The 19,649-nt window shown below is 36.8% G+C and overlaps 1 protein-coding gene across 4 annotated transcripts in view; it reads left to right on the top strand.

The window, feature by feature from the left end:
- BDP1 (BDP1 general transcription factor IIIB subunit) overlaps positions 1-19,649 on the top strand; it is an 85,295-nt gene that overhangs the window by 46,467 nt on the left and 19,179 nt on the right. For 3 of the 4 annotated variants that reach the window (XM_024756175.1, XM_024756174.1, XM_024756177.1), the window contains exons 22-30: positions 53-189; positions 2,188-2,389; positions 2,647-2,837; positions 3,668-4,055; positions 8,462-8,587; positions 13,197-13,233; positions 13,719-13,811; positions 15,128-15,350; positions 15,706-15,857. In XM_024756175.1, the coding sequence (XP_024611943.1) occupies positions 53-189; positions 2,188-2,389; positions 2,647-2,837; positions 3,668-4,055; positions 8,462-8,587; positions 13,197-13,233; positions 13,719-13,811; positions 15,128-15,350; positions 15,706-15,857 (1,549 nt within the window). The remainder of the gene's footprint in view (positions 1-52; positions 190-2,187; positions 2,390-2,646; positions 2,838-3,667; positions 4,056-8,461; positions 8,588-13,196; positions 13,234-13,718; positions 13,812-15,127; positions 15,351-15,705; positions 15,858-19,649) is intronic. The other variant, XM_024756176.1, reaches the window with a different exon arrangement.

The raw sequence follows: 19,649 nt of genomic DNA, 5'->3' as shown, positions 1-19,649 counted from the left end.
TTTTTTTAAAAAAAAAAAAAAAAAAAAAAACTAATATAGTTTTGCATTTCAGCCAAATTCTCAAATTGCAATGGAAATTGAAGTTGTATCCTCCAAAGTTTCAGAAGGCAGAATGTATGAAAACCAGAGTCACGTTCTTTTAGAAAACCTTCATGTTAACAAAATAAATATTTCAGATGAAAAGACGAGGTGAGTTTGCTTTTAATCAGAAAAGCATAAAACTTTTCAAGGATAAAGGTTGGATATCTGAATAATCGATTTTATGTAATTTCACATTTAGTAAGTTTTATGAAAGAAAAAAGTAATTATGAAACTAGAATAGTCTAAATCTGCTGAACAGCAAAGGGAGCCAGTGTGAAACAGGGGAAGAGAGGAAGAGTAGTAGATATATGACAGGTAAAGGCTGAGTGGGGGGAAGCGCAGATTAGGTAGGACCATTGTAAGGATTTTGAGTTTTACTCTAAATGAGCCTTTAAAGACCAGTGACCTTTGAGGTCAGCCTTTCCTAATGCCTTCATTTATAGTTGACTGTATGGATCTAGAGGATTTAAATGGCTTGCTCAAAGTAACATTGGCAGTTTAGTTTTTAAACTTAAGTTTTCAGGATTTATGACTTTAAGACTAGCAAATTCCTATAGTTTATAGGCAGAGCTTCCTGAAAGAAACTTTACATGTTTCAAGAGATTTTATGCTCAGCCTTTGCATTTTTAATGAGCAAGATCTAACTTTCAAATTTCCTGTATAGAAACCCATTACTCACCCACCCCTCTTTTTAAAATCTTTTCTGTTTATGAAGTTTATTCAAGCTTTTAGCTTTATCATGACTGATACTTCCTTCAGAGTATATATTCTGCATAATTTTAAGTTAGCTTATTCTTATGTCCAGCAGTTTCTTACCCCCTTTTAACCCCAGTAGCACGTTGAGCTTATATATATATATATATATATATTATTCTTAAGTACCATTGTAGAATCACACTTGATTGTAAGTAGCTTATACTTAAGTTAAATATAACATGTTTTCCCAAGTACATTAGCCTACACTGGAATGTATTAACCAGCATCATTACTTTGTTAGAACTTCCTGTGAACTTCCTTGGTATTTCACTGCTGGAAGAACTTAGCAGGATTGGAACATTTGGAAATGTAACTAACTACTTTCTCTTGTAGGTAATTTATTACAAATATTACTTAAGATTAGTCTTTAATACAGATTTTCCAGAGAACTTATGATCAATACTTACCCAGTTTTTCTTTATAAGTATCCAGATTTATATTAGGTTTTTTTTTTTTTTTTGCGGTACGCGGGCCTCTCACTGCTGTGGCCTCTCCCGTTGCGGAGCACAGGCTCCGGACGCGCAGATTCAGCGGCCATGGCTCACGGGCCCAGCCGCTCCGTGGCACGTGGGATCCTCCTAAACCGGGGCACGAACCCGCGTCCCCTGCATTGGCAGGCGGACTCTCAACCACTGCGCCACCAGGGAAGCCCCTATATTAGTTTTAAACTTGCTAATTCAGATACTTGCCAGTCATTAAATATTTTCCGGGAAACCTTAAGGCAGCTGTTTGTGTTGCCTTGGGAGCTATGGCTACTGTATTGAATGTTAAAACCTTGTCTTTCTCTGCTTTGGCAGATACAAATGTGTTATATTGAGATCCTTATGACACTGTTGTCAATAAACCCTTTTCTATGAAGTGACAGGCATGTGGTAGGAGAACAGACTCTAGCTTTCAAGTCTGCTCTTGAACTAGAAGGACCAGGGTTGTTGTGACCATTGTATATTTATTCATGCTTCAGAGCCCAGTTGAAGCATTTGTTTAAAGTGTCATTATGAAGTCCATCTTCAACTACTGACATTTTTGTTTCGTATCTAGTTATTTCTCTGAAGATTACTTAAAGTAGCATACAACGACATACCAGAATCAATGAATGAAAGTAAAAAAACGATTAAATATTATTGTGAAAGTGTTCCCCAGGCTATATAGAAAATGGAAGTTATAAAAGCTTCTATGTTCTGTCTTTCATATCAGCATGTGTGGTTTCATTTTATATGTTTAGTTTTATAGCCTATTTATATATAGTCCTTCGCACATAGAATTGGTTTGTGCCCAAAAATTGTTTAACCGCAGATACATCAACAGGAATTCTGATTTTCGTTCTTCAACATGATTTGTATTTCATTCTAGACATGAACATAAAACGTATGTTTCTAGTCCACCACAAATGATAAGAAGCCAATTCCAAAAGGCTAAGCCATATTTGGGAAGAGCACAAGGTAAGAAAGAGGAATCAGGCATAGGAACAGACAGAGCAGATCAGAGTAAGGCAAGGAAGCCAGAAGATAATTTGCTGCAGCATGGAGATTCTGACACCCAGCTTCTTCCAAAAGTAAGTTTGAAAAAAATAATTTAGTAGTGGGCTCTATTTTATCAATATCATGAAGGAGAACATTAATAAAATAGTTTTGCCTTTTGTACTATAACTATTTTCATGAAAATTGATTGACTTTCCAATATTATGAAAGTTTAGAAACCAGTCACTTGTGTATATGTGTGTAAGCTTAGCGTTTTAGGCCAAACTACCAAACCAAATTACCATACCGGTTGTTTCCATGGTAATATTAATTGTTTCTTCTCAAATTTAAGGGAAAAGCTGAGTTTCTGACATCTCTGGAGATTTCAGCAAGAAAAGGTTCTGTAGGTTCCAAGGAGATTGGTTTGGCAAAAAAAGATGCTCAATCAGAAGTTGGACCGTCAGGAAGTGTTGGAGAGAAAACCGTAGGCGATAATTCTATGTGTTCAGTTGCCGAAGAGCAGTATGTCAGTAAACCAGCAAGGTAAAGTTTTATTTAACAAGTACTTTCAGAATAGTAAATACAAGTAACTTATTCTTAATAGGTGTCCTACTCTAACTTATTGATAGGGTAAAAAGATGGTTTGTTAACAGAAGTATTGGTTGTTTTTTATTGGCAGGTCTGTTTCTTTCCCACTTTTGATTTTTATTTACTAAAATTTCCTTTTTTTATGATCTTCACAGAAAGATTTTTCTTTCCTACATTTAAAATTTCTGGGTGTTGAGTTATTAGACATGAGCAGAAGCCTGACGAAAGAGTAGTACGTATTACCTAAATAACTAGGGTGCTGATTCAAATTGGAGTCACAAACACAAGAGAAGGGTACCTTTCTTCCACAGTTTTCAAGGAAAGTGGAAGGGACCCTAAGTTCTAAAAAATGTTGTTCTGTTGGATTTCCTCATTCTCCTTTTTTCTTTTGACCTAATCTGTTTACCCAATAGGATAAACAGTATCACTTTTTGGTCTCATATTCTGTATTTATTGGTCCAGTGTTCTTGATCCCATTTTCTTCTAACAATTTCCAGTGTTGTATTTCATCACCACTTAAATAGCAGGGGGGAAAAATGGCTCAGAATTTAAAACTTACTGTGAAAAATTTGTAGGTAGATACCTAATGTTTAACTTTGAGTGAGAAACTAAATCCTAACAGTAAATTCTGTTCATTCTTGTCGTAGCATTAGTGTTTGATAGAATGGGTGGCGGGCATTTTATATTAATGGCTTGAATTGAGATTTCACTTTATAAGTTGGGTTTTCATTAAAATTATCCTTATGCATGTAATGACTATGTCGCTATTTTGATTAAACCTCCAGCTCTCCACAACTGTTAAAAGAATCAAATTATTCTAAAATTGCTGTGGATCGAAGAACAGCTCTCTCTTCTGCCTCTGAATGTAAGATAGATCGTAGTGAAAGGAGAATGCGTCGAAAGATTAAACCAAACGTCCCCAAAGGGCGTGGATCAAAACGAATTCGGAGTAAGACCTCTAAGAAGGAACCTAGAGCTTCTAAGCCTGTGCTGGTGACTCTTCGAGCTTCCCAGGAAGAAGACGAAGATGATGCGGAAGACTTTGAGTCTGACTATGAAGAAGAAAGCTATCATCTTGCTCCAGAAGAAGTAAACAAAGCTCCAGTGTTTGTACCTGTTGGTCTCAGATCTCCTGAACCGGTTTCTGCTCAGATTGAAGAAACCATGGAAGAGGTAGTTTGAATTTTGAATCCTTGGAACTTTATCTTACTTGTTTTTTGCTTTCAGTGGATCATTATCTCTTCTCTTAGTGATTATTAGGATTTGAAGATTATTAGAGTAATTTGTTTGGGGCCTGCTGCATAGCCTAGGAAATCAGTAGAAATAGGCTTGTGTGATCTCCTGTGTTTACTCAGCCCCTGCAACCCAGGCCCAGCACAAGGTAATCAGTATAACAATACTGAGAGAAATCTAATTTCACTTGTATCTGGGGGCTACTTAATCTCCTTTCTGGTTAATTTTTAAAAAAAACAAAAAGCTTGGCAGATGTTTTCTGTTAACTCTTTGTGGTAAGCTCAAGTTAAGCTCTGGTTGGTAGAGAAGGTAGGAGGGACATATTTCTTTCTCTTTCTCTCTGTCTCTTTTTTTAAAATAAATTAATTTATTTTGTTTACTTTATTTTTGGCTGCGTTGGGTCTTCATTGCAGTGCGCGGGCTTCTCATTGCGGTGGCTTCTCTTGTTGTGGAGCACGGGCTCTAGGTGCGCGGGCTCTAGAGCGCAGGCTCAGTAGTTGTTGCGCACGGGCCCAGTTGCTCCTCGGCATGTGGGATCTTCCCGGATCAGGTCTTGAACCTGCATCCCTTGCATTGGCAGGTGGATTCTTAACCACTGAGCCACCAGGGAAGCCCTCTCTCTTTTTTTAATTGTGGTAAATTACAGGTAACATAAAATTTACCGTCTTAGCCATTTTAGAGCCTACAGTTCAGTGGCATTAAGTGCATCCATCCACAGAACTTTTTTTCATCTTGAAAAACTACAACTCTGTACCTATTAAACAATAATTCTGATTATTCCCTCCTCTCTAGCCTGTGGCAACCACTTACTCTAGGTCTCTCATGTAAGTGGAATCATACAGCATTTGTCCTTTTTGTGACTGGCTTATTTCACTGAGCATAATGCTTTCAAGGTTCATCTATACTGTAGCATATGTCAGGGTGTCTCTTTTTTTTTTTCTGGCTGCATTGGGTCTTCTGGCTGCACACAGACTTTCTCTAGTTGCAGTGAGCAGGGGCTACTCTTGTGGCAGTGTGTGGGCTTCTCATTGCGGTGGCTTCTCTTGTGGAGCACGGGCTCTAGGCACACAGGCTTTGATAGTTGCAGCATGTGTGCTCAGTTGTGGTGCGTGGGCTCTAGGGTGCACGGGCTTCAGTAGTTGTAGTGCACGGGCTCAGTAGTTGTGGCTCATGGGCTGTAGAGCACAGGCTCAGTAATTGTGGTGCACGGGCTTAGTTGCTCTGCGGCATGTGGAATCTTCCCAGACCAGGGATTGAACCTGTGTCCCCTGCATTGGCAGGCAGATTCTTAACCACTGTACCACCAGGGAAGTCCAGGATGTCATTTTTAAGGGCTAAATAATATTCCGTTCAGTATATACAGTACCACATTTTATTTATTCTTCTGTCAGTGGACAGTTGGGTTGCTTCCAGCTTTTGGCTATTATGAAGAACACTGCTATGTACATGGGTATACAAATATCTCTTCTAATCCCTGCTGTCAATTCTGCAAGTGGAAATGCTGGATAATATAGTAAATTGTAAATCAATGTTTAATTTTTTGAGCAACCCCCATACTGTTTTCCATAGCAGCTGCCTTATTCTACCATCTTATCAATAGTGTACAAGGGTTCTAATGTCTCCACATCCTTACTAACACTTGTTTTTTCTGTTTTTTTTTTTTCTTTTTGATAGTAGTCATCCTAATGGATTTGAGGTAGAGGAACATATTACTTCAACTTACTTTTTTTTTTTTTTTTTGCGGTACGCGGGCCTCTCACTGTTGTGGCCTCTCCTGTTGCGGAGCACAGTCTCCAGACGCGCAGGCTCAGTGGCCATGGCTCACGGGCCCAAGCCGCTTTGCAGCACGTGGGCTCTTCCCGGACCGGGGCACGAACCCGTGTCTCCTGCATCGGCAGGCAGACTCTCAACCACTGCGCCACCAGGGAAGCCTGTCAATTTACTTTGTTATGAAAGCTCCTTACTCTTTTGCCTCTTGGTCTAACTTTGTAACTTCAAAGTTTTCTGTTCTGCCTCAATTTTCAGTAACTTATTTTGCTTATAGAGCATCATATCTGAATCAGTTTTGTATTCATGGTAGATTCAAAAGCCATTTGAATTACAAATAGAATTCCAAACTCACCTTTTTTTATTCATTGTTAATAATACCATGCTAAATGTTATAAAGTTAGTTGGAATGGTTGAAGCTAAATAAAAATGATGTGAAGTGGTTTCTTGTAATTAAAGTTCAAAGTAAAGATAATGAATTTAAATTTTGGTTGAAACCAAGAAAAGGTAAAAGGAAAGTTAATTTTGTGCAAGGACGGCTGGTTACCACTGCATGAAAATTCATTTAGCTATATGTTTTGTATTTTACAATTTCTTTGGGTGAAAGGCAAATTGCTCATGAAAACTAATACTAGAAATTAACTTCTGAAAATCAGGTTCTAGGATATATCCCTGAATTAATACAGAATGCCTTCCTTTTTTAAAAAATTTATTTTATTTATTTAGGCTGTGTTGGGTCTTCGTCGCTGTGCACGGGATTTCTCTAGTTGCGGAGAGCGGGAGCTACTCTTTGTTGCGGTGCGCGGGCTTCTCATTGCAGTGGCTTCTCTTGCGGTGGAGAACGGGCTCTAGGCACACGGGCTTCAGTAGCTGTGGCACGTGGCCTCAGTAGTTGTGGCACACAGACCCTAGAGCACAGGCTCAGTAGTTGTGGCACATGCGCTTAGTGGCTCTGCGGCATGTGGGATCTTCCCGGACCAGGGCTTGAACCCGTGTCCCCTGGCATTGGCAAACGGATTCTTAACCACTACGCCACCAGGGAAGCCCCACAGAATGCCTTCTTAAATAGCATTGATTATAATAATTGAGCAAGGGAAGCTTAAATTGTATTCTTAATGGCCAGTTTACTAAGGCAGGGAAATTTGTTTATATGTTAGAAAATGTCCCCTTTAAAAAGCGTTGAAATGCAATGGCATATTATTAAATCATAAAGGGATCTAAAATATTGATATATACTTCAACATGAACCTTGAAAACATTATGCTAAGTGAAAGAAACCAGTTAACAAAAAAATCACATATTATATGATTCCATTAATATGAAATGTCCAAAATAGGAAAATCTATAGAGACAGAAAGTAGATCAATGGTTGCTTAGAGATTTGGAGATGAGGAGTTAAAGGAGTAGGTATAGGGTTTCTTTTTTGAAGTGATGAAAATGTTCTAAAAGTAACTATGTTGATGGTTGCATGTATCTGTGCTTCCATCACCAAAAAACATTGAATTATACAATTTAAATGGGTGAATTGTATGGAATGTAAATTATATCTAGATAAAGCTGTTAAAAAGATAAAGCTTTTAAACTGTGTAGTGCTTACAGAACCAACTTTCAGTTACCTAGAATATTCCCATTATCTCCCCAATCCCAGCTTTTCAGAAAATATTTTGTCTTTTCAAATCACTCGAACTTTTAAAATTCATCCCAGGCCTATAGGATATTAGCAAAGATTTTTCTCTAATTGAATCTGAGCAGACAGACACAGAACACATAGGTGTTACTATAATAAACGTCTCAAAGGTAGATTTTCAAACTTGACTGCTCAGTTTCTACTGAATCACAGTCTTTTATACTCATCTCTCTGTTAATAAGGGAATAGAAGCCAGACTCCCTTGTTTATAGTCTAGGAGATAAATTTTAGTGTTTTTAACCCCCAGACTGTAGGGATCTTTGAAATAAGCCTGCTAAATGAAGAGTAAATGTGAGTTGGACTTGTTATTTTACATGGCCATTCATCGCTATGAAGAATCATACAGGTTTTGGGGTTGTGGGAGAGAGTCATTGCCTTGGTGGGTCATGTGTGTGATAAATCTTTTTAAGTGCTTTCAACTCATCTCTATGATAGCACTTGGAGCAGTGTATAGTTGATTACATGTCTGTGTTTCTTAGATTGTGAGTTCCTTGCAGGCAGGGACCGACTTGTCTTATTGAGCTTTGTATTCTTGTACCTGTAGCCCTCTAGTTTTTAGGAAGCATTTCATAAGTGTTGACAGACTGATGAGAGAAACTGGGGGAAATTTGGGACAAACTGGGGATGATGGAAAATGCAATGCTAGGTACTAAGTAGATTAGCTCTGGAAGTTTTGCTTATTGTTTGTAGGAATCACAGATGCCTCAAAAACATTAAATGTTTCACTTTTGCCCAGTTGATGTCAATCAGTTTAAGAATTACTATATTTCAGTTTTTTAAATCATGTATAAATGTGAATTCTTTCTTCAGTTTAATATTTTATTTTATGATTCATTTTGTTATTCTGTGATGGTATGCCAAAATGAAATAATGAAACTTTTCATTTTGACAGCTTGAAATACCCATGAATATCCCAGATGTAGGATGCATAGCTGTTGTTGAACATCAGCTCTCATCAAACATAGATTTGACTACTGAGGAAATGAAACAAGAAGAAAATCTGAATGCATTATCAATTGTAAGCATCCATTTTAATATGTTTTGTCTTTAATTCTTTGTTTACTTTCAAAAGACTAAGTTTATTTTGAAAGCTTTAGGTTTACAGATGGTTCTTAACTAGTATGATAGAAATTATTCTATTATTTCTAGGAGCTGTAAGTATGAATGGTAGAAACTAGTGAATAATTCATAGATTTTTATATTTGACTTGAAAAGCATAGACTCCTGTGTGTGGGCGTAGCTCAATATCTTCATAGACTTATGTTAAAATTCTGATGCATTAAATATATACTAAATGTAAATTATTTAAAACATATTTAGTTGCCTTTTGCTTGGCACTCTTCCTTATTTAGTTGGTATTTATCTTGTTTTTGTAAATGAAGAGTTACAACTTTTTCAAAAACAGTTTTATTAAGATACAGTTCATACACTATACAGTTCATTCATTTCAAGTATATAATTCAATGGCTTTTAGTGTATTTACAGCTATATGCACAATTTTAGAACATTTCCATCACCTCAGAAAGAAGTCTTATGCCCAGTGGCAGTTGTTCCCCTATTTCCTTCCAGCCTTCCCCAGGCCTAGGCAACCAATGATCTACTTTTTGTCTCTATAGATTTCTCTATTCTGGAGATATACACACAGTATGGTCCTTTGTGCCTGGTTTCTTTCACTTAGTCTAGTGTTTTCAAGGTTCATTCATGTTGTAGCATGTACCAGTACTTCATTCCTCTTTGTGGTCAAATCATATTCCATATGAATATACTACATTTCCTTTATTCATTCATCTGTTCATGGACATATAGGTTGTTTCCATCTTTTGGCCATTATAGGTAATGCTGCTATAAACATTTGTGTACAAGTTTCTGTATGGACATATGTTTTCATTTCTCTTGGGTACCTTTCTAGGAGTATAATTGCTGTGTCATATGGTAACTTTGTTTAATCCTTTGAGGAACTAGCAAACGGCTTTCCAAAGCTGCTGCACCATTTTATATTCCTACCAGCAGTGTATGAGGGTTCCAATTTCTTCACATCCTGACAATATTTATTTGGTTTTTTGGATCTAACCATCCTAGTAGGTGTGAAATGGTACCTCATTATGGTTTTGATTTGCATTCTCTATTGATTAATGACGTTGAGCATCTTTTCATGTGCTTTTATTGGCCATTTTTATGTCTTCTTTGGAGAAATGTCTATTTTGAGTCTTTGCCCATTTAAAATTTTTTTTGGTCTCTTTGTCTTTTTTTTATTGAGTTGTAAGAATTTTTTTATATTCTGGATACAAGCTCCTAATCGTATATGTGATTTTCAGATATTTTCTCACATTCTGTGGGTTGTCTTTTCATTTTCTTGATGGTTTCCTTTAGAGCAGGGGTCCCCAACCCCTGGGCCGTGGACTGGTACAGGTCCGCGGACTGGTACAGGTCCGCGGACTGGTACAGGTCCGCGGCCTGTTAGGAACCGGGCCGCACAGCAGGAGGTGAGCGAGTGAAGCTTCATCTGCCGCTCCCCATCGCTCCCCATCACTTTCATTACCACCTGAACCATCCGCCCTCCTCCCCCATCCATGGAAAAATTGTCTTCCACGAAACTGGTCCCTGGTGCCATAAAGGTTGCGGACCACTGCTTTAGAGTACTTGGATTTCAGTTATCTATTTTTTTTCTTTTGTTGCTCATGCTTTTGTTGTCATATCTAAGAATCCTTTCCCAAAGCCAAGGTCCTGAAGATTTACTTCTGTTTTACATTTAAGTCTTTAATCCATTTTGAGTTAATTTTTTTTTTTTTTTGGCCACACCACACAGCTTGCAGGATCTTAGTTCTCTGACCAGGGATTGAACCCGGGCCCCCAGCAGTAGAAGCACCAAGCGCCAACTGTTGGACTGCCAGGGAATTCTCCCCATTTTGAGTTAATTTTTTATATGGTGTGAGATTAGAGTCCCACTTCATTCTTTTGCATATGACTATCTAGTTGTTGCACCATTTCTTTGAAAAAACTGTTCTTTCCCTATTGAATTGTCTTTTATTTTTGTCAAAAATTCGTTGGCTGCAGATATGTGGACTCTCAATTCTATTCCATTGATTTATTTGTCTGTCTTTATGCTGGTGAGGCTCTATTGATTTGTTGCTTTGTAATAAGTTTTGGAATTAATAAGTGTAAGTCATCCTATTTTATTCTGTTTTTAGGATTGTTTTGGCTATCATGGGTCCCTTGCAATTCCATGTGAATTTTGAAATCAACTTGTCAGTTTCTACAAAGACATCAGCTGAGATTCTGGTTGGGATTGCATTGAATCTGTAGATCAGTTGGGGGAGCAGGTGTTGCCGTCTTAACAATGTTTGAGTCTTTCAGTCAATGAACATGGGATATTTTCCCATTTACTTAGCTTTTCTTTGATTTCTTTCAACAGTGTTTTGTAGTTTTCAGAGTATGAGCTTTGCATTTCCTTAACTTCATTTTCAAGTATATTGTTGTTTTTGATGCTATTGTGAATGGAATTGTTTCCTTAATTTCATTTTTGGTTTGTTTATTGCAAGTTTATAGGAATACATTTGATTTTTGTATATTGGTCTTGTGTCCTGCAACTTTGCTGGACTCATTTATTAGTTATAATAGTTTAGTGGATTCCTTAGGATTTTCTACATATAAGATCATGGCATATGTGAATAGAGATAGTTTTACTTCTGTCTTTCTGTATTACTTTTGTAGGGCTGCTGTAACAAAGTACCATGAACTGGGTGGCTTAAAACCACAGAAATTTATTCTGTCATAGTTCTAGAGGCTAGAATTCCAAAATCAAGATGCCCCTGGTGATGGGTGCTTCTGGTGGCTCTGAGGTAGAAATCATCTTGGGCCTTTCTCTTAACCTTCTGGCACTTGCTGGCATTCCTTGTCATTCGTTGGCTTGCGGCAACACAAGTCCAACCTTTGCCTCCTTTGCCACATGGTGTTGTCCCTGTATGCGTGTCTGGGTTTCTTTTCTTATAAGGACACCAGTCTTATTGGAGTAAGGCTAACTCTAATCCACTATAACCTCATCTTCACTTGATGACACCTAGGAAGACCCTATTTCCCAATAAGGTCACCTTCACAGTACTGGGGGTTAAGACTTCAACATATCTTTCTGAAAGACATAATTCAGTTTATAACACATTCCAGTCTGGATGTCTTTTATTTCTTTTCTTGCCTAATTACCCTGTCTAGAACTCCAGTACAATGTTGAATAAAAGTAGGGGAAAGCATCCAGTCTTTCATCATTAAGTTTGATGTTAGATGTGGTTTTTTTCATAGATGCCCTTTTTCAAATTGAAAAAGTTCCATTCTGTTCCTAGTTTGTGTGAGTGTTTTATCATGAAAGAGTGTTGGAATTTGTCATATGCTTTTTCTGCATCTCTTGAGATGATCATGTAATTGTCTTTTATTGTATTGATATGATGTATTACATTGATTGAATTTTGGATGTTAAACCAAAAGTTGCATCCCTGGGATAAATTTTACTTAGTCATGGCATATAATTTTTTTTTTTTGATATTTATTTATTTTCTTTATTTTTTTGGCTGTGTCAGGTCTTCGTTGTGGCACATGGGCTCCAAGGTGCGTGGGCTCCATAGTTTGTGGCACGGGGACTCTCTTGTTGAGGCACGTGAGCCCAGTAGTTGTGGCACGCGGTCTTAGTTGCCCCGCGAAATGTGGGATCTTAGTTCCCTGGCCAGGGATCGAACCCCCGTCCCCTGCATTGGAAGGTGGATTCTTTACCACTGGACCACCAGGGAAGTCCCCATGGCATATAATTTTTATATGTTGTTGGATTCAGTTTGCTAGTATTTTACTGAGGATTCTTTTGTCCATATTCATAATAGATACTGGCCTATTATCTCTGATGAATCTGACACCAGGTTCTTGTGGTATTAGGAGCTGAAAGCCCTCCAAATGGGGCCTTCAGGGAGAAGGGACCCTGTTTTCCTGGCCGCAGCAGTCTGAGGTGGAGTCTACCTCACTGAGCTGGAAGGAGGGAGAGAGCAGTCTTAGCTCAAATACCACAGACTTTCACCTTTGTTACTGAATTTTCAACAATTTTATCGAATATATGTGCATCTTACGCCCTTAGGACCATTTCCAGAGGCTTTAAATGGTGGTTCTTTAATAAATTTTACCAGTTTCATTGGGGAGAGGGTCAGCAGAGCTCCTCATGCTGTCATGCTGGACATAGATCCTATAACATCTTAATTTATTAAAATTCATTTAATTTTTAAGCCACCTAGTAGTGTAAAAAACTTGTGATATTGTTCAGACCTTGGTTTCCATTGAGTCAAAGCTAGCAGCAGATGTGACTAAAGTTGAAGGATTATGAAATTGAAGAAATAAGAAAGGCAGATGCTTGTTGCATATGATCAGAATTAAAATTTGCATATAATACAAGCAAAAGGTAAAAGAAGGAGCAAGAGATGAAAATATTTGGCTTTTAAATGATTTCTGTTCTTGTTTATGAAATTCTATGAATAATTATAAATTTCCACTCCACTGTAACCAAAAGCATAGAAAGACCTGTAAAATGTAGTGCTTTGAGATATGGAACATGTGTTTGGGAAAATACCTAAGCTATTACTTTTCTTTTCCTCTTTTAGGAAATGACCACAGGTGAACATTCCCAAGCTGAAACAGGTAACGGTTAATAAGGAAACAGCTAAAAATACTTGGTTAACACCAACGAACAGAGTGATTTAATAGTGGTGGTAATTAGTAAATGAGTCAGTTTGCTGGAGAATTGAATGAAAAGATCCAGCAGTTTGAATATGTTATCTCCAGAAGAAATTTGGGTTCTTGGAATGCTACTTTAGAGAGTGATTAAATGTTTGATAAAGAAGTATTTATTTTCTCTGATATGCACAAATGTCTTTCCTTTGAAGGTATTAAGTTATTTAACGAGAAGGAGGCATTTTCAGTGAGTAAAAGTCAACAGTTGATGCTCTATTTATAGTATATAAGCTGAATGAAACACTACCCTAGTAAAGGGTTAGTGGTATGGAGGGTTTTGAAACTTGTTACTAGAGGATAAACACCTAAATTAAAATTCTTTTCTAAGCAACCAAACATAAATTTCCCGATTCATTTTTCTATTTTAATGTTGATCTGGTTTTTTTCACAAGGTACCAACGATGGAAGCACTGAAGCTGCCATAACTTTACTTACAATGGGAGGTCTGGTGTTGCAGTCAGAGATCAGTACAGAACAGAGTGATGGTAAGAATAAAAGATAAGTCCTACCAAAAAAAGAAACCTTTAAAATCCAACTTTTAAGAAATATACCCATATTTGAATATTAAGTGAATATCTGCCTTTTACGTTTGAAGTTGGTATCACTGTGTTATTTTTCCAGAAAAGGTAATATGTATGCATTGATCCATCCTACTTACTACTTACTTAGCCCTCTAATTGCCTCCATTTCCATATAGTGCACTGGGTTTATTAAGGATAATTTGTATTTGTAGAATAGTTAATCTAGTGAATCCTCTACCTTTATCATCATAAACATCATTGGTTAACTGAACTCCTTGACCACTGATCTTTTCACACATGCTTCTTTAGTGAAGGAGCCACTGCTTTAGATAGTCTTCACAATTACATGACAGTCAAATACAGTATGAAGGGGCAATATTAGTTATTGAGATAATTTAGTTTAGACTATTCTGTTAGTTTGGACTGAGCCAAAAAATATGTCAACCCAGACTCTTAGTATTTTATTTTCGGCTTATGGCCTTTACTATCAAAGTACCTTCTACTTTACATTAAATGGATAATCATGTTACTTATAATCCTGTTAATCATTTTAACTGCTGATGAGTGACCTGCCATTTGTTTTAAGTGTCAGATTTCTTGGCGCATAACTGTATATTTATCAGGAAAGTCTCTGATTTGTGTTCCTTATAGGGCTCCTTTTTCAATGGCAGAGTATCGCATTGTAGCCTGTCACAAATATCTAGAATGTAAAATACAGGTTTTAAAAAATTATAAATGAAGATAATCCTATCTGGAAATTCATCTGAGGTTATATAGTTACTGAAAGTAACAAAAAGATTTATTTTTAATTATAATAACAGAAAAGTTTCAGTCTATAAGAATTATTAAACTTAGCACATGTCAAATCTCTGGCATGAAATATGAGGTCATAAATTTAAACTTGGAGCCAAAAAGAGCAGACTTTAAAAATAACATAGATAGTTTCTCAAATGTGTTTTACCCATTTTATCATTCTGCTAGTCCTCTCCTAATGAACTGAATAAATCTTTAACACATTGTTTACTCAAAAAAAAAAAAAAAAATTAGGGAATTCCCTGGCGGTCCAGTGGTTAAGACTCCCCGCTTCCACTGAAGAGGGCACGGGTTCGATCCCTGGTTGGGGAACTAAAATCCTGCATGCCACGTGGTGCGGCCAGAAAAATAAAATAAAATAAAATAAAAATAACATAGAATTTTACCGTTGCTGCATGTTGAAGGATTTATTTGGACATCTGTTTGTATTTGGTCAATTTTAATTTTCTGTTTTTTTTCTGCAATAGGAGTATGTGTACTTCCTGATGTTCATTCAAACGATAAAACCCATATTCCTTTTTGCCCAGATAGTACAAATCTCAAAATTGTTCATGAATGTCAGGAACCTTCTTCACCTATCCATAGTGCATCTCCATCAGTAGAAGAAAACAAGATTATATTGGATGAACAAAGTACTAAAGAAGAAATTGGTTTAATGGAAGAAGTAAAGGAAACCTCTATATCGTCCAGGTTTATTTTGCTTTATTAAACTATTATTGTTTTTTGAGTTTTACAAAATAAATTAGTGTTCAATTAATAAATATATATAAACCAACCATCAATTTGGCCAATAGCTTTGAGTAACAAATAAATGTAAGGTGGGCAGTGCTAATTTTTCACCCTTTAAAGTAAGGTTTAGCAGATTTTGATTTTAGTTTAATGGTTTGCATATTAAAATTACCACAGTGGGTGTTTTAAGCATTATTGAAACAGTTTTATGTAAATATAGTCCCAGTTTTACAGACATGGTCCAGATTCTTACACAGAATCCTGAGAGAATTCTTACACAGTTGATTAATTTCTCTTTCTTCCCATCTCTTTCTAGGACAACTTCAGAAGTGACCAGTAATTTGAGAATGAGAAGTAGATTTGCCAAGCCTAAGCCAAATCTTAAGAAAATTTTAGGGACCAGCAGGTTTGGTGCTCATCGGGAAGTTCCCAGTTTGTTTGTAACTAAAGAAGTGGAAATTCAAAGAGGTAAACTTTATTGTTCCCCTGAAAGTTACAAAATTACTTTGACCCAAGAAATTTCATTAGCATTTCAAATGGAATATTCAGTTGTTACAATTATTTTAACTATTAAAAAGTTAAAACATACAGAAAGTAGAATGAGCTGTAAAATAAATACCCATAAACCCACCAACTAGTTTCACTAATTATTACCCTTTCACTATATTTACTTGATCAAACTTTCTCTTCATATATATTTTTTTCTGTGTGTGTTTATACATGAATACTCAAGCAAACATCTCTTAGGCATACATTGCATATGGCAAAAAATAAGACAGTACCCAAAAGTCAAAAATTTTAAAACCTCCCTCTTGGTTCCCAGCCCCTAATCCCATTTCCAGTGTCAGTTTTTATTGTAGACTTCTAAAAATGTTTTATACACATATGCATCTAAATAAGGGTGTGTGTATATACACACAAGCACCCATATATATACATACACACATACATATATATGTATACACATGTATATTCCTTTCAGCAAGAACAAAAATACATGTATCCTATATCATATATACTATTCAGCACTTCTTAAAAATAACATATCTTGAGATAATTCACATACCATAGAATTCACCCATTTAAAGTGTACAAGTCAGGATTTCCCTGGTGGTCCGGTGGTTAGGACTCCACACTTCCACTGCAGGGGCACGGGTTCAATCCCTGGTCAGGGAACTAAGATCCCATAAACTGTACTGAGTGGCCATAAAAAAAGGAAAAAACAAAGTGTACAATTCAATGGTTAGTATATTCAACTTTTGAGTGTTATAAATAATGCTGCTAAGAACAGTCATTTATAAGTTTTTGTTTGGACATATATTTTTATTTCTCTTGAGTTTATACCTACAAGTAGAATTGTTGGGTCATGTGGTAATTCTGTGTTTAACCTTTTGAGGAACTGCCAAACTGTTACAAAAGTGGCTGCACCATTTTATATTTTCACCAACATTCGGTGAGGGTTTCAGTTTCTCTGCGTCCTCCCAGACACTTGTTATTATTTTTCTTTTTGAGTATAGCTATCCTAGTGGGTGTGAAGTGCTATGAGTAATATTCCACTGTATATATGTACCACATCTTCTTTATCCATGCATCTGTTCATGGGCATTTATGTTGCTTCCATGTCCTGTCTATTGTAAATAGTGCTGCAATGAACATTGGGGTGCATGTGTCTTTTTGGATTATAGTTTTCTCAGGGTATATGTCCAGTAGTGGGATTGTTGGGTTTTACTGTAGTTCTATTTTTAGTTTTTTAGGGAACCTCCATACTGTTCTTCATAGCGGCTGTATCAATTTTTCCTCCCAGACCGGGCCACGAACCCGTGTCCCCTGCATCGGCAGGCAGACTCTCAACCACTGCGCCACCAGGGAAGCCCCCGCCCATTTTTTGATTGGGTTGTTTGTTTTTTTTTTTGATACTGAGCTTCATGAGCTGTTAGTATATTTTGGAGATTAATCCCTTGTCAGTTGCTTCGTTTGCAAATATTTTCTCCCTTTCAGAGGGTTATCTTTCTGTCTCGTTTATGGTTTCCTTTGCTGTGCAAAAGCCTTTAAGTTTAATTAGGTCCCATTTGTTTTTTTTGTTTTTATAGTCATTACTCTAGGAGGTAGGTCAAAAAAGATCTTGCTGTGATTTATGTCAAAGAGTGTTCTTCCTGTGTTTTCCTCTAAGAGTTTTATAGTGTCTGATTTTACATTTAGGACTTTAATCCATTTTGAGTTTATTTTTGTGTATGGTGTTAGGGAGTATTCTAATTTCATTCTTTTACATGTAGCTGTCCAGTTTTCCCAGCACCACTTATTGAAGAGACTGTCTTTTCTCCATTGTATAGTCTTGCCTACTTTGTCATAGATTAGGTAACCATAGGTGTGTTGGTTCATCTCTGGGCTTTCTATCCTGTACCATTGATCTATATTTCTGTTTTTGTGCCAGTACCATACTGTCTTGATTATTGTAGCTTTGTAGTATAGTTGGAAGTCAGGGAGCCTGTTTCTTCCAGCTCCGTTTTTCTTTTTCAAGATTGCTTTGGCTATTCGGGGTCTTTTGTGTTTCCATATAAATTGTAAAATGTTTTGTTCTAATTCTCTGAAAAATGCCATTGGTAATTTGCTAGGGATTGCATTGAATCTGTAGATTGCTTTGGGTAGTATAGTTATTTTGACAATATTTATTCTTCCAATCCAAGAACATGGTATATCTCTCTGTGTCATTTTTGATTTCTTTCATCAGTGTCTTAATAGTTTTCTGAGTACAGGTCTTTACCTCCTTAGGTAGGCTTATTCCTAGGTATTTTATTCTTTTTGTTGCAGTGGTAAATGGGATTGTTTCCTTAATTTCTCTTTCTGATCTTTTGTTGTTAGTGTATAGGAATGCAAGAGATTTCTGTGCATTAATTTTGTATCCTGCAGCTTTACCACATTCATTGATTAGCTCTAGTAGTTTTCTGGTGGCATCTTTAGGATTCTCTATGTATAGTATCATGTCATCTGCAAACAGTGACAGTTTTACTTCTTCTTTTCCAATTTGGATTCCTTCTCTTTCTTTTTCTTCTCTGATTGCCATGGCTAGGACTTCCAAAACTGTGTTGAATAGTAGTGGTGAGAGTGGACATCCTTGTCTTGGTCCTGATCTTAGAGGAAATGCTTTCAGTTTTTCACCATTGAGAATGATGTTTGCTGTGGGTTTGTTGTATATGGCCTTTATTATGTTGAGGTAGGTTCCCTCTATGCCCACTTTCTGGAGAGTTTTTTTCATAAATGGGTGTTGAATTTTGTCAGAAGCTTTTTCTGTATCTCATGAGATGATCATATGGTTTTTATTCTTTAATTTGTTAATATGGTGTATCACATTGATTTATTTGCATATATTGAAGAATCCTTGCATCCCTGGGATAAATCCCACCTGATCATGGTGGATGATCCTTTTAATGTGTTGTTGGGTTCTGTCTGCTAGTATTTTGTTGAGGATTTTTGCGTCTATGTTCATCAGTGATATTGGCCTGTAATTTTCTTTTTTTGTGATATCTGTGTCTGGTTTTGGTATCAGGGTGATGGTGGGTTTGTAGAATGAGTTTGGGAGTGTTCCTTCCTCTGCAATTTTTTGGAAGAGTTTGAGAAGTATGGGTGTTAGCTCTTCTCCAAATGTTTGATAGAATTTGCCTGTGAAGCCATGTGGTCCTGGACTTTTGTTTGTTGGAAGATTTTTAATTGAAGTTTCAATTTCATTACTTGTGATTGGTCTATTTATATTTTCTGTTTCTTCCTGGTTCAGTCTTGGAAGGTTATACCTTTCTAAGAATTTGTCCATTTCTTCCAAGTTGTCCATTTTATTGGCATATAGTTGTTTGTAGTAGTCTCTTGTGATCCTTTGTATTTCTGCGGTGTCTCATTGTGGTTTTGATTTGCATTTCCCTGTTCACTAATGATGTTGAGTATCTTTTTATGTGCTTATTTGCATATCTTCTTTAGAGAAATGTCTCTCAAGATCTATGCTCATTTTATTTTATTTTTTAAGATTTTTTTTTTTTTGATGTGAATCATTTTTAAAGTCTTTATTGAGGGCTTTCCTGGTGGCGCAGTGGTTGAGAGTCCGCCTGCCGATGCAGGGAACGGGGGTTTGTGCCCTGGTCTGTGAAGATCCCACATGCCGTGCAGTGGCTGGGCCCATGAGCCATGGCCGCTGAGCCTGTACTCCGCAACAGGAGAGGCCACAACAGTGAGAGGCCTGCGTACTGCAAAAAAAAAAAAAAAGTCTTTATTGAG

The sequence above is a fragment of the Neophocaena asiaeorientalis genome, unplaced genomic scaffold, assembly GCF_003031525.2.
Source record: "Neophocaena asiaeorientalis asiaeorientalis breed wild unplaced genomic scaffold, Neophocaena_asiaeorientalis_V1.1 scaffold376, whole genome shotgun sequence".
Taxonomy (NCBI): Eukaryota; Metazoa; Chordata; class Mammalia; order Artiodactyla; family Phocoenidae; genus Neophocaena; species Neophocaena asiaeorientalis.
Note: the sequence above shows the minus strand (reverse complement) of the source record. Positions and strands in the feature narration are given on the sequence as shown.